Source organism: Phoca vitulina, unplaced genomic scaffold (genome assembly GCF_004348235.1).
Source record: "Phoca vitulina isolate PV1807 unplaced genomic scaffold, GSC_HSeal_1.0 scaffold19, whole genome shotgun sequence".
In the NCBI taxonomy this organism is placed as follows: domain Eukaryota; kingdom Metazoa; phylum Chordata; class Mammalia; order Carnivora; family Phocidae; genus Phoca; species Phoca vitulina.
Window position 1 is genome coordinate 20130356 of NW_022589722.1, and position 24841 is coordinate 20155196.

At 47.9% G+C, this 24841-nt stretch overlaps 1 protein-coding gene across 2 annotated transcripts in view; it reads left to right on the forward strand.

The window, feature by feature from the left end:
* Nucleotides 1-24841, forward strand: part of BTBD11 (BTB domain containing 11) — a 299557-nt gene that overhangs the window by 202701 nt on the left and 72015 nt on the right. Inside the window, exons 1-2 of one of the 2 annotated variants that reach the window (XM_032416175.1) lie at nucleotides 20059-20186; nucleotides 20308-20460. In XM_032416175.1, the coding sequence (XP_032272066.1) occupies nucleotides 20074-20186; nucleotides 20308-20460 (266 nt within the window). In that variant the 5' untranslated portion in view covers nucleotides 20059-20073. Of the gene's footprint in view, nucleotides 1-20058; nucleotides 20187-20307; nucleotides 20461-24841 lie in introns of those variants that run through there. The other variant, XM_032416174.1, reaches the window with a different exon arrangement.

Sequence of the window (24841 nt, forward strand, 5' to 3'; positions counted from 1 at the left end):
AAGAGTTCAAACTCCCAGGCTGCAGTGAGCATTTTTTGGCAGTCTTCTGTCACACTGTCCATTATTAGATCCTTACACAGAATCTCACCCTTTACTTGGGGACCCTATGGCAAGAGGATGTGGAAGGAACATCCTGTGAAGAAAAAAAGAAATCAGTAAATAGGCAAAACCAAGGACCCTCTTGTTGAAAACATGAACAGCGCATTCCACTGTCTTCAAAACCTTCCCTGGAGGCGTTGTCCCTCTTCAGACCCCAGAGCACTTTATAAGACCATCTCACAAGGCACTCTTCATGGTCAGCCTCACATTGTAGTTATCTGTCCTTCCTTCCCTGCTGGCTGACCACCTGATGCTCCAATCCACCAATCCAAAGACTCAATCGAACAGGTACACAAAGATAATTAAGGACAGGTAAACAGACTTTAGCCCTCAGGGCTGTCCTAGAAAATTGGGGATGTGTGGCCACACTAAACTCCTCTGCTAGATTGAACACCAGGGTCCAGGTCTTAAATCCTGTGTCTTCCACAAAACTCAGCACAGACCCCTGCTCTAAGAAGACAGTCAATAAACAGGGAACAGGTTAAGTGATCAGCCTGCTCCATAAATGGCCCTCCCTGTTCACGCATTTAGTATCTCTCAGATTCATCTTCCACAATGTCTCCTACCCCCTTATCCCTTCAGCTGCCTCAGGCCACAGAGTCCCCTGAACCTGCTCTGCATTTCCTCAACTAACTTCCTCTGCCTGGATTCTTCTCCCAAGCTCCTCTCTCCCCCCACTTCCAGGCTCGGGGTGGCATGTCCCACACTCCTACCCCCTCTCACTGCAGCTGATTTTGACTCGTCCTCCCAGAAGATTGTATGCATAAAGCTTTTTTAGATAGCTTCTTTTCTCATGTTTTTCGCATGACCTCAAGAGTTTGTTGAGGGCAGGGACCTTTTCTGGTCTCACCAAGTGTATGAACTGGTACACAGCAGTTCATTTATTCATGCATCCATTCAACACTATAGAACATCTACCATATGCCTGACAAGGAACAAATGCATAAATTATAATAAAGTATCCATCACAGATAAGTGGTGTAAAGAGAAATAAAACTGAGTCCTCAAATTATGTACAAGTGATGTAAGTTGCTGTTTCAGGTAGGGTGGTCTGGGAAGGTTTCTCTAAGGAGGTTGCATCTGAGCAGAGACCTAAAGGAAGGGAGGCAGTAAGCCATGTCAGTATCTGAGCACAGATCTTGCCAGGCAGAGAGAACAGTAAGTGCAAAGGCCCTGGGACAGGAACATTCTTGGCACATGCAAGATACAGCAAGGAGGCCAGTGAGCCTGAAACAGAATGAGTGGGCAGGGAGAGTGTAGGAGATGAAGTCCAAAGTGGGCAGTCAAATCTTGCAGAGCCTCTTGGGCACACAGAGTAGTTTGGTTTCTATTACTCCATGTGTGATGAGTCGCTCAGTAAATGTTTGTTAAATTGAATTATTTGAGTTTAGTTGAATGGAACTGAACCGAGCTGGGTTTCACTGAACTGAACAGAATTGGGTCTCACGTTAGGATGGACAGCATACAGTTTCTGGACCATGTGATATCCCCAGTCTGTACTTGTTACCTACAAATGGAAAAGCACTATGAACAATCCCATTAGCAACTTTAAAACCTGTTAGTGTATGAGTTCACCTGTTCTGGGAGAGACTGGCACAGCCTTGTTCCAAAAGCCTTGTGGACAGTGACACTTTTGACAGACCCCCCCCCCCCCAACATGCACTAGTTTCATTGTGGTGGATCTAAACTCAAGAGGAATGTGGTCCTAATGCCTGCCCATCATTTACATTTCATTTCTGACTTTCTTAGACTCTGAAGTCTTCGAGGGTCACTGGGATTGATTCTGGGCCTTTGGCCAGGGTTCTGGACCTGACTTTTAACATAGTTTTTACCCAAGCCTGGTTCTCACTGAATCTTAATTATGTGGATTCCTACCCTTAACACAACTGAAAATAAACCACAGTTAGCTATTTTTATAATTTTACTTGGTTCTTTTTTTTTTTTACTTGGTTCTTATAAAAACATTCCAGGGAACCATCACCCACCCACAGTAAAGTGGGAAACCCACCAGAATTTAAGCTAAGCAAATAAACATGTGTTCATTCATTCAAAGAATGTTGAGGGCCTATGAACCAGGCACTGTACTAAGTACTGGGGATCCAGCAAAGCACAGGATACGTCCCTGTTCTCATGAAGCTGATGGTCTAATGGAGACAGAACAAACAAGGACACTAATATAAAATGTCACCTCGAGTGGTGGCAAGTGCTACTATGTGCAAGTTTGGGGGGTACAGAGGTGAATAATCCATGCCTCCACAATGTGATCGGGGTGGTTATAAAGGCATGAATTATAACAATAATATAAGTGGTATCATGGAATTATGTACAAAGTGCTGTATGGAGGTGGAGGGAAACAAGTAGCTAATGGTATCATATGGTGGGGGGGGGGGCTCTTGGTGAATACATACCAGAGGAGGTGACCTTCGATCACTCTCTTAGGATTTAACTGGACGGAGAGAGTGGAAGGAGGGAGGAAAACAAGAGTAGAACAAAGGCAGGGAGATGGTAGCAAGCATGGGCGTTCCAGAAAAGACTGGTCATTTGGTGTGGCCGGAACACACTGGGGCTGGACGGGTATGAAGTGGGAGCACAAGACAATGAAAACATATGTGGATTGAGGCCAGGCCAAGGAATTTATACTTTTATTAGACAGATTTACAGGTTACTGCATTCATCTTGGCAGCAACATGAAGAGATTGGTAAGAACAACCAGAATGAGGAAATTATTATGAAAATAATGCAGTGGTCCGATTCTAGAAAGAGTCTGTATGTAAGTGGCCAATCAGCTAAATTTGGAGTGTGGGACTCACAGGGTGTGGAGGGACTGGGAGTCTCTAGTCCAACCATCCATTGGATGTTTGGATCTCCTTCCTAATGGCCTCCCCACGGGATTGTCCAACCAAGGCAGCAGTCCTAGAGGCTTCCTTCCCATTCCAGCTTCAGATTGCTGAGACTCCTCTGAGGTCTTACTTATGTGGAGCTGAAGTCTGCTCCCGGGAGCCACCACCACTACTCCTTCTTTTGCTCCTTGGGGCTTCTAGAATCAGTCCAATGCCTAATTCAGATGCAACCTTTCACTGTTTAAAAACAGCTATAATTTACTGAGCAACTTCTGTGCGCCAGGCAAGTCTGCCGAGCACGTATTACCCCATTTCCAGTTGGGAACCCCGGGCTCATGTGACTTGCTGGGATTTGGCCACTGACCCAGTTGAATGGCAGCACCAGGATAAAAACCCAGAGCTGTCTGACTCCAGAGCCCTGCACTCTTGGAAATAGCTATCGATTTAACTTAACAAACATGTACTTAGCACCTATTACTATGAAAATCCCTGTCCTTGATATCATAGGGGGAAACCTAAAGTAAATAAGCATGGTTAATAATTTCCAGGGCTCCCCATTCTAGTGACTTGGACAGTGGAGTCAACACCCAAGCATTGTGATAATGTGTACCTGGCTTTGGCTTGCAGGGTGGCTATTTCAGAAGAAAGTGACTTACATTTCATCCATTGCATGGTAGCACTCGGGGGACCCACCCCCACAGAGTCCCTACCAGAGAAAGAAGGCTGTATCCGGGGAAGATAAAGGAGGGAGATGGACTTAGAAAGATGGAAGGCACGAAACCGGTGTGTATAATCAGATTTGAGGAAAGCGAAGCTTCAACTTGGACACAACCCAGTGGTGAGCAGAGAGGAATACAGCAAGACTGAGAAGCTAGAAGCAGAATGAGAACAGGTGTAAGGAACAGATGAGAAAAACCATGAGAACAGAGCCTGTGCACTAAGCATGTGTTCGGGGGCTCTGCCTCCAGGCAGTCTGTGGTATTGGTGCAGTTTGGGCTGGAGGGCTTAAAGGAAGTGGACAGGACCCTGACAAAGTGAGGGGTTTGTGAGTGGACTTACCTTCCCAGTTGTGTTTTTCTTACCCTGATGTTTAAACTGGTAACACCTTAAGACCATATGCGTTAGGTGCCTGATGCACATGAAGATGCCTGAATGTATATCTTCCCCATGATTGTACTTCCACACCTCTGTTACCTGTTGTGCTCTCCGTGGCCCTTCGAGGAAGGACCAGTGGGCATTATCCTCACTGTCCAGGTGAGAGAGGGATCTAAGGGTTAGGTGACATCTTTGCCTCCTCCCCTCACCGCCGTGCACCCAGCTTCCATTCAGAACCGGTGCCCACACCCCAGCAAAATCCAGACATCCTGACCTGCTTGCCAGCCCGCATCCCTCCCCCTCCGAGAAGTGCTGTTTCTGGCCTGGCTGGGTCTCCCTTCCCCAGGCCAGGCTCATCCCTGGATGAGGTTTGCTTTGGTCCCTCCGGTTGGAAATTTCTCTGCCTGCCCTGGGGCTGGCCCTAGAACTCAACGCCTTCACCTGCTGATTTGGAGAGAGAAGCTGCAGGACCTCTCCTGAGGGGCCTAGATAGGTTGTGGTAGGCGGGGCGCGGACACACCCAGTCTTCTCGCCACCTAGCAGATGAGCAGCCCTGGATATTGTGTGTGTGCAGATGGAGAGGCTCGAGCTGGAGCACTGCCCTGTTCAAGGAGTTTCAGAGTCCAGCCTACGAAATAGCCCTTTGGCATTTCCGTTTATTAAAATCAAAACCTCCCTTTCTAGTTTCTGTCATCTCTCCAGATCCTGCAAAATGTAAAATTGGTAACGTTTAGTTAGAGAAGTAAATTGCACATATGTTTTCTTCTCATGCATGTGGAGATCCCATAAATCTGCTAAATGGCCACATAGTTGTTTTTATGGGTACCAAAACTGCCTCTTTTTTGACCCTAGTCTCTTCCTTGATTTTTAAGGCTCTCCAGGAAGTTCTCTTTTCTTTCCTTCCTTTCTCCATGTTCCTTTTCTGTTCTCTTCTTACTGGGAAAATCTATCCCATTTCCATCCGCTACCTTTTCAAAGGACCTCCCCATTCTACATGGTGACACTCTCTTTTTTACTTTATTATTCCAGTTATTCTGGGGGCTTTGGTATACTCTGAGACAGATGATGCTTATCTAATAATCATTTATAACTCATCTAACTCTGAAAAGGATTTCTGCTAGATTCACAATATGAGTGAGACATAACAGAACCACAAACAAGGGTAGCGATACAAAAACATATGTCATTAACACTAAAGAAGACCACCGTACCAGGAGAATCTCTCCTAAGGTTTATTATGGCAATTGAGTGCAAAATGGAGCTTTGAGTTTCCTGGCCTCCAAGGCAAAAAGGGAAACATGCATTATAAAGCTCATCATCTAATTTAAACACACACACAACATAATCTTTAGCAAAAAAACTGTTCACAGGAGGATCACTTCTGACTTTTAGCAAGTTCTATCCAGGGCTAATCCTCTTAGATCTTTCTGGTGATCTGAGTCACCTGGGGAGTTTTTTAAAACAATCTAGGGGTGCCGAGGGGGCTCAGTTGGTTAAGCATCCGACGCTTGGTTTCGGCTCAGGTCGTTGTCAGATCAGCCCCAAGTCAGGCGGAATCTGCTTCAGATTCCCCTCCCTCCCCCTCTGCCCGTCCCTTTTCTGTCTTCCTTGCACACTGGTCAGCACACGTGTGCTCTGTCTCTCTCTCTCTCTCTCAGATAAATAAATAAAATCTTTAAAATAAAACCAATCTATAACCTGGTCTAGGGTTACATCTAGGGAAATTAGTGACTGTGCTCAGGTCAGGGTCTTTCCGAGTCACATGGCCACATCTGTAAACAATAGCATTCATTACATAAAGTACCCCCTACCCCGCCCCAGAAGGCAAGTATGAAATCATGACCTTTTCCTACTTCAGCAGATCTTAGAGTTCAATTGGCCTGGCTTCCTCACTTCCCAGATGAGAAACTGAAGCTTCTCAATGTTCAATGACTTAGTCAATGCCGCACTGTTCTTCCGAGAACCCATATAATGACTAAGCCCGTGGACTTTGGATTCGGGCCCACTTGAGATCAAATCCCAGCTCCGGCCCCATAGCTTTGGGATTCTATATCCCACCTAAATATGCTATATAAGTTCCTTCGCTTCTGAAGTTACTAAGTCTCCATCTGCTCATCTGTAATTAGGGATGATAATAGTAATTACCTTCCAAGGTTGTTTTTATAATTATATGCGGTAATATCCATTTAAGCTTTTTGCACAGAGCCCAGAACATTGTAAGCACCCGAGAAATGGTGGATGCTATAAAATCCTGATAATGATGATGATGATGATGATATAGATCATGATAATGGAAAAACTGGGTCAAAACTTAGGTTGCCTAATATCTACTGTATGTAACCCTCTTTCCACTACCTCATTCTACCAGGATTCCTGTCTGAAATTGTACGGACCTGAAGGACATCCCTTAGAACAGCCCTACCCAATAGGGCAGCTGCTAGCCACGCATGGCTATTTAAAGTTAAATTAATTAAAATTGAATATAATTAGAATTTTAGCTGCTCGGTCACACCAGCTCTATTCCAAGTTTTCAGTAGTCGTGTATGGTTGGTAGCTGTTGTATTGGACAGCACGGATACAAGATGTTTGCATCATAGCAGAAAGGTCTTCTGGAAGCTGCCTTCGTGGCTTCTCCCGGCCCCCTTGCCACTTCCTAATGTTAGTATTTTTGTTATTTATGTATTTATTTCAAAATATTATGCTAGTGGAGCACCTGGGTGGCTCAGTCGGTTAAGCATCTGACTCTTGATCTCAGCTCAGGTCTTCATCTCAGGGTCGTGAGTTCAGGCCCCACGTTGGGATCCATGCTGGATGTGGAGTCTACTTTAAAATATATATATTATGCTATTATCCTAAGCTAGAAGAAAAGGTTCTTTGGGCTCTTAAGTCTACTGGTGAGTACAGTTGACGGCCACAGAGCCTCAAGGATAAACAAGTCACACGGCTGATCAGTACCAGGCTGTTCCAAAACACGCTTCTGACTCAGTAGGTCTAGGGTGCCTCAGGAGACTTGGGGAATCAGCTGTCTTAAGTCTGTGTTTCCATAGGGTTCTGATTGATCAGGGCTGATGTATGAATTTATTCCGTCTTGTCATACTGCCAAATGCAGGGTAATGTGAGTTCAAAGGGTTTATTACAAGAGAACAAGAATATCATTTTCTCAAAACCACAGCCTGGTGGCGCGGACACTGAGGACAGCATAGGGGGAAACTCCTAGACCATGCTTGGTCTCCCCTTTTTAGCCCCTTTTTTGGTAGGGAAGAAAGAGATCGTGTTTTAAGATTGATCTGTTAGTGGAATATTATTCAGCCATGAGAAAAAAAAATAAAGAAAATCCTGCCATTTACAACAACGTGGATGGACCTTGAGGGCATTATACTAAGTGAAATAAGTCAGACAGAGAGAGATAAATACTGTGTGATCTCACATATATGTGGAATCTAAAACAGCTGAGCTGATAGAAACAGAGAGTGGATTGGTGGTTGCCAGGGTCTGGGGGATGGGGGAAGTGGGGAGAGGCTAGTTACTCAAAGGGTGCAAACCTCAGCTAGAAGATGAGTAAGTTCTGGAGATCTAATAATGTGCAACATAGTGACTATAGTTAACCATACCATCTTATGTACTTGAAAGTTGATGAGAGAGTAGATCTTAAATGTTCTCACCACAAAAAAGAAATAGTAATTTTCTGTGAGGTGATGGATGTGTGAACTAATCCTACCCTGGTAATCATTTTGCAGTTTCTAAGTATATGAAATCATCATGCTATACACCTCACATTTACACGATGTTACATGTCAATAACATCTCAGTAAAGCTGGGGAAAATAGCTAAAATAAAATAAAATTGATTTTATTTAAATGATATATTTTATTTAAATATATCATGTTTCCTTGCAAGAGAACTTCTGCAAGGATCAAGACTTCCAGGTATGTTTCTGATTTCAAGAGCATCTGTGTTGTTTTTATTGGTTGGGTTAATTAAGGTGAGGTCAAAGCCATTGTCAGTATATTTTCACAAAGGTGATAAAGCAACTCAACTTCCTATGACACAGTGTAAACCTTTAAATGAACAAACAATTCATTGTAACAAATATTTTAATACATGTAGCTTCGAGGATCAAATACAGTCTCAAGTTTCCAAGTTCGCAGTCTGTAGAGGATATCTATTAAAAGGGAAGGTTTTTGCCTCTTTTTGGTAAAGGGAAAAGAAACTCAAATCCATGGTGACACAATAATGGAAAAATACAGATTTAACTTAAACATTACGGGAAGTGATATTAGTGTCAGTTAAATTAGATTTGGTTCTGAGTGGTTGAAAACCCAAATAGCAAATGTTTAAACCAGATAGAAGTTTATTTCTCATACAAACAAAGTCTAGAAGTAAGAATCCAGGAGAGGTATGGCCACTGAAGCAATTGTCAGAAATCCAAGTCCTCCTGCTCTGTCATCGTCAACATGTGGCTTCCACCTCCTTGTCCAGTGTGGCTGCTTTAACACCAGCCATCATGTCTACATTTTTGCCAGCAGAATGGAAGAAGACCAGAGAAAGTTGGGCTTCCTCCTTTTAGGGACCTTCCTAGAAGTCTCACAAGAAACTTCTGCCTATATCATTGTAAGAACCAGTCTCCAACTGCAAGAGAGGCTGAAAAATGTGTGCTAGATGGTCATGAGCCCAGCTAACAATTGGGGGTTTTATTACTAGGGAAGAAGAGGGAAACGCATATAGAGGGACACCCAGTCGTCTCTGCCAGAGTATAAAAATATTCTCCATTAACTTTCTAAACAGTTACAGTGAACTTTTTGTTTTGCATTTTCAGAGGTGTTTTGTCAATCCATTCTTTTTTTTTTTTTAAGATATTTATTTAGAAAGCCAGAGGGTGTGAGCAGGGCGGGGGGGCGGGGGGGGGGGGGGGGGAAACAGAGGGAAAAGGAGAGCGAGAATCTCAAGCAGACTCCCCGCTGAGCGTGGAGCCTGATCCCAGGACTCTGAGATCACGACCTCAGCCAAAATCAAGAGATGGAGCCTAACCCATGGCACCACCTAGGTGCCCCGTTAATCCATTCTTGATGTTTCTTTTCAAATACTTTCTTTGTGTTTTTCCACTGCAGTCCTAACTGAGGAAAAATTAAAGTATTAGTTTGTATTTTTATTCCAGAAGTTACAAGGCCCTATATGGTGTTTCCCCCTGTCTCTCTCCAGTGTTATCCTACCATTCCACCTCCTCCACTGTGCTCTCTCCTCCACCTCAGCTCCAGCCCCATCAAGCTGAATTCCCCCAAAGCGCTATGCCCTCCCTGCCTCTGGGCCTTTGCACGTGCTCTATCTGCTGCCTGGGAACGATAGAAAGCATGGCTACTAGCCCTGGCTCTGGGTCTCACTGCTCCTTATAACTGTGTACCTGTAGGCAAGTTGTCTAATCTCTCTGTGCCTCTGTTTCACTACCTGTAGAATGAAGATGAGAATGGTACTTACTTTATGGTTCTTGTCATTATCAAACAAGCCAATAAAAGACAAATGCTCGATGGCAGTTGGCTTTGTTGAGCAGTTACTATGTGCTAAACACCTTACAGAGTTTCTCTTAATCTTCACAATCCCGTGCGGTGGCCTGACGATTTCTCCCATTTTACATACAAGGAAACTGAGGCACAGAGAAGTTAAGCAACTTGCCCAAGTCCCACAGCTAGCGATTCATGGGCTCAAATGTAGGGCCTTCTGTTGTTAGAGTGCGTGCCCTTCCCCCCACACCAGCACCACACCGGCAGCGGGTTTCCTTTGTAAGGCTGTGTGCTGCCTTTTGCAGACTTTTATGATAATCCTTTTGGAAACAGGGTAACCCCTGCGGGCCCATCCCCCCATCCCTCCTTTGCCTCTCTGCCTGCGCCAGCCCAGGCCCTGCCCTTTTAGGCTTCTGGAGCCATTGCTCCCAGGATGTGAGGCTGGGCAGCCCTTGCCACCTCCCAAAAGTTGATCTTTTGTGCCCAGGCTGCTAGGAAGGTTCTGTGGCAGCCTCAAACAGAGCCTGCGGCTTCCCCACTTCTGAAGCCCCGGCCTCCCTCCCAGGGCCATTTATATCCCAGGCCCCATCATCATTCCACCCACTTGAGATCAGGTTCCCACCACAGAGGTTCTGTGCCCCTGAGCCAGGCCTGGCTGTGGTGCAGTCAGCAGCCCAGAGAGGAGAGGGACAGGCTGGTCTGTTGATCACTGTGTGGTGTGCAAGGAAGGACCTCAGGGCTGCCAAGGATCCTGCAGCTTGGAGCTGGCATTCTCTAGACATGAAGGGCTCAGCTTTGGTGGGCATCAGAAACCCTGCAGAGAATGAACGAGGTGCAGAGATGCCCAGGGTAGTTGTCTCGGTAATGGCCCCCAAAGATACCAAGTCCTAATCTCTGCAACCTATAGTTTACAAAGAAAAAGCGTCTCTGCAGGTGTGATTTTAGTTAAGGGTCCTAATGTGGGGAATTAATCCTGGATTATCTGAGTGGCCCTAAATCCAATCACACGTGTCCTTAGAGGAGAGAGAGAGAGATTTGACACAGATGATGACCAGGTGATGTAAAGACAGAGGCAGAGGGGCGCCTAGGTGGCTCAGTCGTAAAGCGTCTGCCTTCGGCTCAGGTCATGATCCCAGGGTCCTGGGATCGAGCCCCGCATCAGGCTCCCTGCTCAGCAGGAAGCCTGCTTCTCCCTCTCCCACTCCCCCTGCTTGTGTTCCATCTCTCGCTGTGTCTCTCTGTCAAATAAATAAATAAATAGATAGATAATAATAATAATAACAAGACAGAGGCAGAGATGGAGAGATGGAGCCTCAGCCAGGGAATGTTGGCAACCACCAAAAGCTGGATGAGGCAAGCAATGAGCTCTCCCCTAGATCCTCTGGAGGGAGCACGGTCCTGCTGCCACCTTGATCTTGGACTTCTGGCCTCCAGCACTGTGAGAGAATACACTTCTGTTGTCTAAGCCACCAAGTTTGTGGTACCTCGTGACAGCAACCCCAGGAAACCGATACACCCAGCACGTGGGCGGGAACGCAGGAATATGTGTTTTAACCAGTTCCCCAGGGGGCTTTTGAGGCCCCACCACCGCCAAAATGAAGAACTAGGCAGAGTATGTAGACAGAAACTCTGAGAGAGCTGTGACTTCTTGCTCTCCATCATTGCTGCTCCTATCCTGTTCAAACTGTGGGAGACGGGACTGTGTGGGATGCTGGGATGTGGGTGGGAACCTGCAGAGGAGCGGGGCTGAGTTATGGGGCAGGCAGCTAAGTGAGGGGGGCCCGTCCCCAGGGGAGCAGAGGGGGTCAGCTGGAGGAGGAACCTTCCTCCCCAGGATGGGAGGGGAGGTGACGGCGGGGCGAAGGTGCAGGGAGGAGACTGTTGTTCCTCATGTATCTTATTGGCTCCGCCTGAATCGTACCTCAACCCTCCACTTACAGCCCTCCACCACCACCCCCCGTCACCTGCTTCAGAACACGTGACAGGAAAGCCAAAGAAGTTTCCAAGGTCAGTCACAGGGGCCTGCTGGCACTGTTAGCAGAAGTCCCCTCCTCACCCAGCACCCCTTGGCCCTTGCCCCATTTTGGGGAACAGCCCCATTCGTGGGGCTGACTTTCATCCTCAAAGGACTCGTCCTGCTGGTACAAAATGGCTTGTTCTGCCCTAAAAGCACTGAGCCTACCCATGAGGCCTTTGTTTGTCCCCAAGCGGTGTGTCTGCGCACTCAGGATATTGGGAAGTGGTCTTTAGTGGGACCCAGCCCCCAGGCCTCCTCCCCACCCCAGCGACCGTTTGCAATGATGAGGGGGCCCAATCCGCGCAGAAAGAGGAGACTGCAAGGCTGATACCACAGCGCAAGTCTGAAGGCCATGAGCTGGCAGAATCCTCCAGTCTTTGCAGCTCCTAAGGCCTCCAGCTGATCGGATGAGGCCCACGCACCCGATGGAAGATAATCTGCTTTACTCAGAGTCCACTGATCTAAATGTTAATCTCGTTTTAAAACATACCTTCCCAGCAACATCCAGACGAGCGTTTGACCACGTCTGGGTACTGTGGCCTAGCCAAGTGGACATATAAAATCAACCATCACAAGGTGTATTTTTTTTTTTAAGTATTTACATTCCAGGATGATGATAAACACCGTCACGAATACCAAATACCTATTAGACAATGGAGTGGGTGCTTGGGTCAGAACAAACTCCCCGAGGGAGAAAGCGTCTGTTTCGTAAAGATTGCTGGGAGACTAAAGGAGAATCCTGGCGGGAGGCAGAAGCCGCCTCCCAGGATAAAACCTGCAATCCCCAGACACCTACTGTCCCAGCCTCCCTCGTGGCTGGTGCTTGCTCATGACCTAGGCTCACAAGAGCCTCGGGAGCTCCGGATCCAAGCGAGCTCCTTCTTCCGTTACGTTGTCTCCTGGGCCTCTCTGCCCTCTTGCAACTGTCTCGCTTCTGGACTCGCTTTGTCCTCTTTAAACATAAGACAATTCACCCTCCCTGGTTTCTGGCTTGAGTCATAATACCTCTGTAGGGTCTGGTTATTCAAACTGTGGTCCATATACGGCCTGGAAGCTTGTTACCAATGCAGAATCTCGGGCCCTGCCCCAGATCCACTGAATCAAGACCCACGTTGTAACAAGATCCCAGGCAATTCCTATGCACATTCATGTTCTAGAAGCACTGACTTCCAGCACACCCCTTGGCTTCTCTCACTCCAGGCCCTTCTGCAGGAACCACGCTCAAGGCCAGTCTGACCATACTCTGCACAGTAGGGCTGTCACTGTAGGAAAAGTCACTTCTGACCTCTGCATCTCCTTAGCTCTCGTGCCCACAAATACAGTGAGATTACAGTGGATATTGCTATGGAAACCAGCCTTGGCTACTGTCTACTATCAATTTTGCTGCTTTTCCTTCACTCCCTGTATCTCTGGAATTACGAGCTTCCTAAACCACAGTCGAACATCTAAATTCCTCTCTAGCCTGAGACTGAACAAATAACAGAGATGGGAAGTCAAGGCCAGACAATTTATCAAGGAAAGCCATAGTAACTGCAGAGGTTTGCCTTGATTTAAAAAGAGAAGGCAAGAGTGGTGTTCTGTGTAGCAAGACTTTTCCTCCACCAGCGGAGAGACGCTTGAGTGATGCCGGAAACCGCGCCAGTGATGCTGGTGAGCGTAGCTACCACCTATGGAACAGGGGCCAGGTTAGAACAGGACCATCCCGTCCAATTCTGGCAATCACCCTCTGTATTCGTTTCCTGTGGGTGCTGTAAAAAAAAAAAAAAAGAAAAAGAAAAAAGAAAGTTGCCCCCAATGTGAAGACTTAAAACAATACAAATGTATCATCTTACAGTTCAGGAGGTCAGACGTTCGAAATCAGTTTCACTGGGCTTGAAGGAAGGTGTCCCAGGGCTGGGGCCTTCTGGAAGCTCCAGGGGAGAATCCCTTTGCCTTTTGTAGTTTCTGGAGGCACCTGCATCCCTTGGGCTCATGGCCCCTTTCCTGCATTCGTCCAGCTACTTCCTTCTGTCCTCACATCTCCTACTCCCTCCTTGGACCTCCCCGCCCCCCTCTGCTGAGGACCCTTGTGATTGCATTTAGGGCCCACCTGGATCATTCCAGATAGCCTTCGCTTCTCAAAAATCCTTAACTTAGAATCCCATGTGCGAAGTCCATTTTGCCAGATAAGTGACATTCACAGGTTCTAGGGATTAGGATGTGGACATCTTGGGGGGGGGGGTATTATTCAGCCCACCTCGCCCTGTTAAGTAGGTACTGGTATTATTCCCATTTTCCTGATGAGAAACCTCAGGCACGACAACTGACACACCTTGTTCAAGGTCACACAGCTGGAAGGTAGAGGAGCTGGAATCCAGCTCTTGGTCAGCCTCTCTCCAAAGCCCGAGTTTCTAACCCTGCCCTCTGCATGGCACGGCCTCCAGATGGATTTGAACTCATCCACTGTGGTCAATAGGAAATGAATGGACATCCACCAGCTCTCTAAAGAGCTTGAACTTCCAAATGAAGCTTGTCTACCATAGACTAAAACCTCCAGGGCAGGGCGGGACTTAAACCACAGGTGTACTGGTCTGCCGGGGCTTCCCTAACAAATTATCACAGGCTAGGTGCCTTGAACAAAGGGAACGTATTTTCTCACCGCACTGGAGGCTGGAAGTCCAAGGTCAAGGTGTCAGCAGGGTTGGTTTTTTTTTCTGAGGCCTCCCTCCTTGGCTTGCCGATGGCCGCCATCTTGCTGCCCCCTTTCACACGGGTGCCCCACTGTGTGCCCCACACCTTGGTGGCTCTCTCTGTGTCCTCATCTCCTCTTCTTATGAGGATATCCATCATGCTGAATTAGGGCCCAGCATAATGGCCTCATTTAAATAGCTACATTCTGAGGTCCTGGGGATTAGGGCTTCAACATAAGCATTTTGAGGGGATACAGGTCAGCCCATACCAACAGGTATTCTCTGACCTTAGGAACGAGGCAGTTTAGAGGTGTCTGAGGTGAATTCCAGAGCCCCGTGGATGCCTTCATTCTCAGCATAAATGCTGGCTCTTCATTCTTCATCAGCATTTTACACCCTAACCCACAGTGACCCTATCAGTCCCCTGGCTTTGTGATCATATTAATTTCCTGCGGCTGTTGTGACGAGTTACCACAACCTGGTGGATTAAAACAACACACATTTGTTCTACAGCTCCAGGGGTCAGTAGTCCCAAATTATTTCCACTTGGCCAAAATCAAGGTGTCCGTAGGGCTGTGTTCTTCTGGAGGCTCTGAGGGAAGAATGCATTTCCTCATCTTTTCCAGCTTATAGGGCTGCACTTCTCGGCTTGTGCCTCCTTCCTCCATCTTCGAAGCCAGCAATGGAGCATCTTGTTTCAGTGTCACCTGTGTCACATCTCCCCGTTTCCCTTTCATGAGGACCCTTGTGACTGCATTTAGGGCCCAGCTGGATAATCCAGGGTAATCTTCCCTTCCCAAGATCTTAATTGAATTACATCAGCAAGAGTCTCTTTTGTCATCAACATTGACAGGTTCCAAGGAATAGGACTTGATGTCTTTGGGGGCTATTATTCCGCCTACCACAGTGACCCTTCCTCACTTATGTCCTGGCCACCCCATTGCCCTGGAGGGCCAAAATAGGACATGATGCACGTGAAAGCCTTGGTGAGCTGCAAAGGATTTTCTGCCTCAGGACCTTTGCACAGTCTGTTACTGCTGCCTGGAACATCCATCTCTCTGCACACACATTCACATATGACCAGTTCCTTCACATCTTTGAGGTTTTGTTACCTTCTCAGAGAGGCCTTCCCTACCTCAGCCCTGTTTTTTCTCTACCCCAGCACCCTAACACTAATCACAGTTTGTAATTGCTTATTGCTTACTGGCTTATGTGTTCCTTATCTGTGTCCCTGTTAGACTGTTAGTTCTGTGAGAACAAGGACCTGATAAGTCCTGTTCTCTACTCTGTCTCCAGCTCCTGGAAGCGTGCCTACAACATGGGTGCTCCCTAAAGGATTGTTAGATGAATGAGTGAGGTTAACAGATGACATTTCATCAGTTACACACCCATGGCCAGGTTTGGGTTTTCTTCTTGGGGTACTACCTCTGGGTATGACTGTGGCTCAGTATTCTCCAGATGCAACCATGACCTCTTTGTCGAGGGTCCTGTTTTCTAATCTCTCCAAAGCTTTCTGTCCCCATCCCTAGGACCTTCATGGGCATCTCCCCATCTTCAGGGCTTCTTCCTAAGCCCCCAGGAAGCTGGCTATTTCAATATACTCAAAGAATTTTAGAGGAGGAAGAAACCAAAAGACCCAGGGTCGGCCAACTATGACCCGTTGTGACTTTTTGTATAAAGTTTTCTTGGAACGTGGCAAGGTTCTTTCGTGTGCATATTGTCTGGGGCTGCTTTCCCACTATCATGGCAGAGTTCAGTAGTTGAGACGGAGACTAGATGGCCCAGAAAACCTAACATATTTACTATTTGGCCTTTTACAGAAAAGGTTTGCTGACCCCTGAAACAGACCATCTGATCCAAGCCCATCCACTTTACAGACAAAGACACTGAGAGCCTAAACATTTGCAGACCAGAGCCAGAGTCCTACTGTGAGCTCTTTCTTGGCAGATTCAGGACTGGAATCCAGTTCTGCAGAATCCCAAACAAACCAGGCTTCTCCCACGTCCCGTAGCATCCTCCTTAGCACCCAGCCCCTCCCCAACCAAACTCCCTTTCAATTCTGAGTGGTCACCCCCCGCCCCACCAGCTTTCTCTTCACTCTTTCAAAAAGGCTCCACCCATGCATGTTCTCCATCTCCCACTGGAATCTGGGCCCAACAACCTTCCTGAGCTGACTTGCTCTCTTGACTCTGCAAGAAGCCCACCCAGGCTTTGCTCTTCCCTTCGGGAATCCCTGGTCCTAACCCCACAGACCTCCTGTTTGAACACCACAGCAAAGATTTCGACGGCCACTGCCCTGATAGAGTGGACGGTGTCCCTCCCCTGCTCTGTTCACCTCAGGCCACCCGCGTGGGGTTCTCAACCCAGCTTGCTCCAGAATTCCCAGAGGAGCTTATTTAGAATGCACATGCCCAGGCCCCAGCCCAGACTTGTTGAACCAAAACTCTGGGGGGGTGACTTGAGGCCTTGGGAATTTTCACACACACACACCCATGATTCTGGCATTGAGCACAGTCTCAGAACCACTTCACGAAGCCGTGGGCTTCCCAAGCGTCCTCTAGGCGTTAGTCACTGAGGACAACTTCAGAACAAAGCCAGTAGCCAGTGGAACATTGTTCCCTTTAAAATACATAGGGAGGATGCAGCCTTTCTCCTTCAGCTCTCTCCACCCTCTCCTTAACTCAAGGCCCTAGAATTCTTTCCCCTCTCCGATGCCCCCCAAAGAAACATCACAACACTTTTTCCCTGCCTCTGAATAGACGAGATAAGATTTTTAAATGAGTTGCTGGCAAACAACTCATGAGCTTATAAACTATTGAAGTCGGGGTGATGAAGAGAAGGCAACGTTGAAAGGAGAACAGGTACACAGAAAATTCCAGAAGAGGCTGGAATCCTGGGGTTCAGGGTTTCTCATTCTGGTGTTCGCTAGCTGTCTTGGTACAGGCGTGATCCTGAAGGCAGCAGGGCCTCGTTCTCTCCTCTTCAGGCTTCCTCAGGAGCTGGCGGCGTGCCCTGGGCCTCAGCACCTCACAGAAAGGGCGGCACCCGAAGGGCAGTGTGCGGGGGAGACACAGCCCCCCAGTGACAGGAAGTTGGGGGCCACGCTTCAGGGGCACTGAGCAAAGGAAAGGCAGCATGGGGTGGTGGGTGCCGCCTCCGAGGAGGAGAGTTCTCCCAGAGGAGAGTTCTCTGAGCGCTCGGGGCCGGTTTCTACGGTGATGGAGACATGGTGACAAAAATAAGTCTTGCTCACCTGAGACAGTAGAATCCAATTCAATTTCAAGACAGTGTGTGTTTATTGAGTGCCTGATTCGGTTTAGGTGATGGAGAGAATGAGAGAATGAAGGCGACAGCCCAAGCAGCAGGCTGACTCGGCCAGAAATTCCCTGGGAGACTGCCCCACAGGTCCATGGGGCCAGAAACTCAATTGCATCCATTTCACCCAGTAGGAAATTGGTAAATCTTAGTCTGTCTTGTGAACAAATATTTATTAAGGGCTTCCAGCCTGCCAGGGCTGTACTGGGGCTGTGGCTGGATCAGTGAACCTAGCAGATCTGGGTCCCTACCCCAATGGACTTTACATTCAACTGGGGCATTGGCAAGGCCACGGGGTAAAGCCAGTGGGGTGGGGTCCGCCATGGGAGGGGTCCACATAGGGTGGATCATCAGGAGAAATGTTTAGGGTAAGGTAGGATTTGCACTGTGGTTTGAAGGTTAAGGGGGTGTGGATTTTTAAAGGGCTGGAGGCCTTACAGACTGGGGACTGAGCTGCGTGGCCGAGAATGAAAATGGCGCACCAGCAATGGTCTATGAGCAGATCAGCCAGCTCTGCTGGGGGTGATGCTGGGAAGTTAGACAAGAGAATGTCGGTATCACATGGGGTTATGGCACACAAGCTGTGTACTCGAACATCTTGGGTTCGACTCCCAGCTCTTGTACTTGCTAACCTTGTGATCCAGGGCATGCTACTTAACCTCAATAAACTTCATTCTCCTGATCTAGAAAACAGGCATCATAACTAGCTCGTTCGTTGGTCCCAAGCATTTAGATGAGATCATGAGTGAGATCAATTGAGATGAATGTAAAAGGCTTATTTAGCTGTTGAATATTAACATTGGAGAAACAGCTCACTCTCTAGGCAAACCAGAACTCACTACTAAAAACTCGGTTTGGGAGCTCGTGACACCTGCATACTGTGGGGGTTGGCTGCCTGGTCAACCCTTCCTTTATCACCTTCTGTCCATCCCACGGCAGCCATGCTGGACTGAATGGCAGCACTGGGGTCAAGATGAGACAGGAGAGGTGCCTCGAACACATTTGCATGGCCTGGCCTCCTTCAGTTTTGCGCCCTAGGCACCCCACTTGCCTCACCCTGGCAGGGGCTCTGCTGAACCTAGGAAACCTTGTTGGTCGACACAGTACATTTCTCATAAAGTGTGTTCCTTGGTCTACTTAAGTCAGTATCATAGAGGCCGCTTCTTAAAATTATATTCATGGACCTGTCACAGTCAGCATCTCTGGAGATAAGGACAGGGGATCTGCATTTTAACACACACACACACACACACACACACACACACTCACGGGATTCCCAGCCCCTCTACCCATACAGTACCTTAGAGCAGAAGTTCTGTGAGTGCAGCCTCAGACCAGCAGCATCAGCATTGCCCAGGAACTCATGAGAAATACAGATTCTTGTCCACCTCCCCAGTCGACTGAAACAGACACTCTAGGGGTGGAGCCCAGCAATTTCTATTTTAACAAGCCCTCCAGGTAATTCTGATTCACATTAAATTCACATGGGGGAGGTTTTAAAAACTACCAATATCCAGCCCCATCCTAGATGAATTAAATCAGAATTCCTTCAAAAGCTCCCCCACCACGTCTGCCTTCGGCTCAGGTCATGATCCCAGCGTCCTGCGATCGAGTCCCACGTCGGGCTCCCAGCTCAGTGGGGAGCCTGCTTCTCCCTCTCCCCCTGCCTGCTGCTCTGCCTACTTGTGCTCTATCTCTCTGTGAAATAAATAAATAAAATCTTTAAAAAAAAAAAAAAAAACCTCCCCCACCACAGGGGCGCCTGGGTGGTTCGGCTCAGGTCATGATCCCAGGGTCCTGCATCAGGCTCCCTGCTTGATGGGAAGTCTGCTTCTCCCTCTCCAACTCCCCCTGCTTGTGTTCCCTCTCTCTCTGTGTCTCTCTCTGTCAAAAAATAAATTAAAATCTTTAAAAATAATAATAATAAAAGCTCCCCCACCAACTCAGTAATCCTAATGGGAGGACAGAGTTTATGATGATCACTGGAAGAAACAGGAAGTTGGCACAAATGTATGGCATTACAAAGTATATGGTTCAGCCTTGGGCATTGTCTCAGTTAATTCTTGCAACAAGCTGCCCCCTGCTGTGGTCTCATTAGCCCGTGAAGAACCTGAGGCTCCCAGAGCTTCGGGGGGCTTGGCACCCCCCCCACCTCCACTCCCCAACAAGGGCAGTTTTGCTGGCCTTGACTGGGCATCCGCCTGGCCTGGATCTCAGGGAAGACTGCCTGTCCACTTGGCTCTTTGCACCTTTTCCAGGTGCTAAAAAAGCCTGTTGGCAGCCCAGTGCTCGGGCAGAACTGGGGCTGGGAGAACTCCACAAAGGGAGCGTGGGGAGACAGGAAGAGAGAGTTGGAGGACACCTTAGGGTTGGGCCCAGAATGGGGAGCCCCAAGGACTCATCACCCCAGGCGTTTTTGGGGGTTTTCTACTAAGGCCTGCCCCTGTGCTTGGTGCTTTAAGTGAGCCATCTCCTGTGTGTTCACATGATCTCTGAGGGAGATAACACTCCCAGGATCGTCACATGGTATCCCTGCTTTGCAGATGAGGAAACTGAGGCCCAAAGACTCTGGAGAGCCTGCCCCGGGGTCACCGGTGGGGTCACCGGTGCGATCAGGATGTCTGCGACGGCTCTCCCACCACTCTGGACATCAGAGGCAGGGTCCCCGGGGAAAGCGGGGCGGGGCGGGGGGCTGGGGACCGGCGAGGAAGAGGTGGGGCTGAGCCAGCAGCCCCCGCCACCCGGCCGCCCTAACGGTCTCCCGTCCTCCCGCGCAGGCCCTTCCTCGTGCTGCCGCCGCTGATGGAGTGGATCCGGGTGGCCGTGGCGCACGCCGGCCATCGCCGCAGCTTCTCCATGGACAGCGACGACGTCCGCCAGGCGGCCCGGCTGCTTCTGCCAGGCGTGGACTGCGAGCCGCGCCAGCTCAGGTAGGGCCGGGCCGGGCCGGGGCCCCGCGAGCGAGGGGCGCCCCTCCGGGGGGAGAGCGGGCCCCGCCGGCCGCGCGCAGGCCTCCGGGCGCAGCGCCCCCCCCTTCCCGCCGGCCGGAGCCCCGCCCCGCGCTGGGCGCCCCGCGGACCGTGCGGGCTCCGCCGGCCGTAGTAGTGACAGACGCGGGGCTGACGAGCAGCGGGTCCCTGGACTGGCGGGGAAGGGGGAGGACAGGAGCAAGGCTGCGTGGGAATGCACCGGTTCTTCGAGGACCAGAGAACCGTGTGCTTCTTTCTATTCCCCTTCTTTCTGCTCTCATTCTGCTCCTCTCCCGCCCGCCTTCTTCCCTCTCCCCACAAGAAACGCTGGGCTTCCTGTAGTTTCTGACAACACCTTGCAGGGGACAGTTGCTGGCTGAGAAAGAGCACAGCTCTGCTTTTTTGCATACATGGGGATGGCTTGGCTCACTCTTTCCTAGGTCTGTATCCACGTCTCTCCTCCTTCAGGCTAGGAATTCTTCTTGGGCCACTCAGGGACCCCATGCTTGGGGGCTCATTTTTACCCAAAGCAAAAGAAGTACAATTACTCACTCCTGCTGAGTCAAAACCTGGGTCTAAATGCAAAAAGCAGGAAGCCGGGGGCTGTGTGTGCCTGTGTGTGCACTGTCTGGACTCCTTGTGCTGTCTTTCAGGGGTCATGGTCACCATTTCCTTTCTTTTTTTCCCAGCTTTGTTGAGATACAATTGATACCACATTGTGGAGGTTTTAGATGTACAAGGTGTTGATTTGATACATTTAAATATTGCACAGTGATGACCACCACAGCTTTAGCTCCCATCTCCGTCCTGTTACACAGTAACCATTTCTTTTTTGTGGGCAGAACATTTAAGACCCACTCTCTTAGCAACTTTTGGGTGTATAGGATACAGTATTTTTAGCTATAATCACCATGCTGTACATGAGTCCCCAGAACTTACTCATCTTATAACAGGAAGTGTGTACCCTTGGACCAACATGTCCCCATTTCCCCCACCCACCTGCCCCTGGCAACCACCATTCTACTCTCCGTTTCTCTGAGCTCAATTTAAATTCCACATATAAGTCTCTCTCTGTCTGCCTTATTTAACTTAGCATAATGCCCTCAAGGTCCATCCAAGCTGTTGCAAATGGTAGGGTTTCCTTCTTTCTCATGACTGAATAATATTCCATTATGTACATAAATATTTTTTCACATCAACTTTATCCATTCATCCATTGACAGACACTCCGGTTGTTTCCATATCTTTTTTTTTTTTTTTTTTAAAGATTTTTTATTTATTTGACAGAGAGACAGCGAGAGCAGGAACACAAGCAGGGGGAGTGGGAGAGGGAGAAGCAGGCTCCCTGCCGAGCAGGGAGCCCGATGCGGGACTCGATCCCAGGACCCTGGGATCATGACCTGAGCTGAAGGCAGACGCTTAATGACTGAGCCACCCAGGCGCCCCTGTTTCCATATCTTGACTATTGTGACTAATGCTGCAGTTGAACGTGGGGGTGCAGATGTGTCTTTGAAATCCTGTTTTCGTTTCCTTTGGAGATAAACCCAGAAGTGGGATTACTGGATCATAGGGTCGTTTATTTTTCATTTTTTGAGGAACTTTCATACTGTTTTCTCTGGTGGAATGGTGGCTGTACCAATATACATTTCCACCAACAGTGCACGGGGATTCCCTTTTCTCCACATCCTCACCAACACTTGTTATTTCTTAGCTTTTTGAAGAGAGCCATTCTAACAGGCGTGAGGTGATAGCTCCTTGTGGTTTTGATTTGCATTTCTCAGCATCTGGAGTTTCTAAACAGTTTTGGGGGGGGTTCATTCAGTTTGTGAGGTCTCTGAGTTCCTTGAGTGTCCATGTCCCTGGGTGTAATGCTTCTGAGCTGTTTGGGGGTCTGTATCCCTGGGTGTGAGATCTTCGAATTGCTGAGAAGTCTGTGTCACAGTGTCTGTGGGCTGTTGGCAGGTCTGTGCTCACATTTTGAGCTGTCTGGCTACTTGAGGATCTGTGCCCCAGGTTTGAAGTCTCCCAGCCATTTGGTGTGGTCTGTGCAGGGTTGGAAGTCCCTAGGTTCCTTGTGGGTTCTACGTCCTGGATTGCTGGTCTCTGAACTCAGAGTACAAGCTCTCTGAGCTGTTGAAAGGGTCTTTATCAATGTGTTAAGATCTATTGGCTGGTTGGAGTCTTTGTTCTTGGGGGCCCTGAACTGGCTAGCTGTTTCCCAGGGTGTGAGGTCTCTGGCTGTTTGGGAATTTGTATTCTTGGTGTATGGTATACAAGATAGTTTTGGGTGTGTGTCCAAAATATGTCTGTCCGCAGGTCTCTGCTCTGTTTCTATATCTATCTCCAGATTGTGAGGTTCTGGAAGTATTTGGGGAGTCTGTATCCAGAGTATCTCATCCCGAACACTTGGGTATCTGTGTTCACTGGAGTGAATCCCTTGAGCCATCTGTCGGTCTCCGTTTACAAGCTGTGTGGGCATCTCTGTCTAGAGTACGAGAGCTGAGAAGTTTGGGTGTCTATGTCCAAGGCATGGGTTGTCTGAGTGGTTTGAGGGTCCTCATCTCAGAGTTTGAGGTCTCCAAGTTGTTGTTAAATGTTTAATGTCCATCTGCTGTTGGGGATTTGTGCTGATGAGTGGGGTTTCTGAACTTTTTTGGTGATCTGTGTTTCAAGGTGTGAGTCTAAAATATGTACAGAACTCATACAACTCAATAACAAAAAACCAAACAATCTGATTATAAAACGGTCAGAGGATCTGAATAGACATTTCCCCAAAGAAGAAACGTCGAGAGATGTTCAACATCACTCATCATCGAGAAAATGCGAGTTAAAACCACAATGAGAGATCACCTCACACCTGTCAGAATGACTGTTATTAAAAAGACAAGAAACAACAAGTGTTGGTGAGGATGTGGAGAAAGGAGAACGCTCATGCACTGTTGGTGGGAATGCAAACTGGTGCAGCTGTTGTGGAAAACAGTATGGAGCTTCCTCAAAAAATTAAAAATAGAACCACTTTATGATCCAGCAGTTCCATCTGAAGAACACAAAAACACTAATTGGAAAAGATACATGCACCCCTGTGTTTATTGCACATTGTTTACACTGGCTAAGATATGGAAACACCCTGTGTCTATCGATAGATGAATGAATAAAGATGTGGCAAATATATATATATATGGTGGAATACTACTTAGCATAAAACCCAGTGAAATCTTGCCATTTACAACAACATGGATGGACCTTGAGGGTATTATGCTAAGTGAAATAAGTCAGACAGAGAAAGACAAATACTGCAGGATTTCACTTATATGTGGAATCTAAAAAAGCCAAAACAACAACAACAACAAAAACCCAGACTCATAGATACAAAGAACAGATTGGTGGTTGCCAGAGGAGAGGGGAATGGGGCAGTGGGCAAAATGGGTGAAGGGGATTAAGAAGTACAGACTTCTAGTTATAAAATAAATAAGTCATGAGGATGGGGAATATGTTCAGTAATACTTATGAACTTGTAAGGTGACCGATGGTAACTAGACTTCTGGTGGTGATCATTTCACAATGTATACAAATGTCAAATCACTATTGGGTACATCTAAAACTAATATAATACCATACATCAATTATGTCTCAATAAATAAAAATAAATTTTTAAGACACCTTAGGACAGACGTCTTCAAAGATTTAAGAAGCCTCACACGCTAAACACACTCGAGATACTTCACACTCAAACTTTGAAACCCACACCCTAAATGAGTTCAGAGACCTCACACCTTGAATACAGAACCCCAGATGCCATAGATGCAAACTTGGACCACAGACCCTCAAAGAGGTTAGAGACTTCACACCTGAACACACACCGTCAAAGACTTCCGACTCCTACATAATCACCATTTTCAAATCCCGGCTGCGCCTCCAATGAGGAACTGCCCTTCCTCTGAAATTCATCTAGCCCAATCATGTGACCAGGCTGCAGAGATTTCCACCCTTCCAGGATCTGACTGGGGTCTGCAAGGAAAGGGAGGGTTTGCAGCATAAAACAGAGCCCCCTGAAGACCCAGAGGCGCCCCTCCACCCGGGACCACGCAGGGGGCTGATCTAAGTTATCATTGCTGGCATTTGTTGAATACTTACTGTATGCTGGGCTCCTTGAAGTGCTTTACACAGATTAATTAATATCTAATATTTCCCAAACCTTATGAGGTGGATACTGTTATCATGCCCACTTTATAAATAAGGAAACTGAGGCACAGATAGGTTAAATAACATGCCCGAGGTCATAGGACTAGTAAGTGATGAAGCCAGGATATGGATTCAGGTGGCCCAGACCTCCAGGCCCACA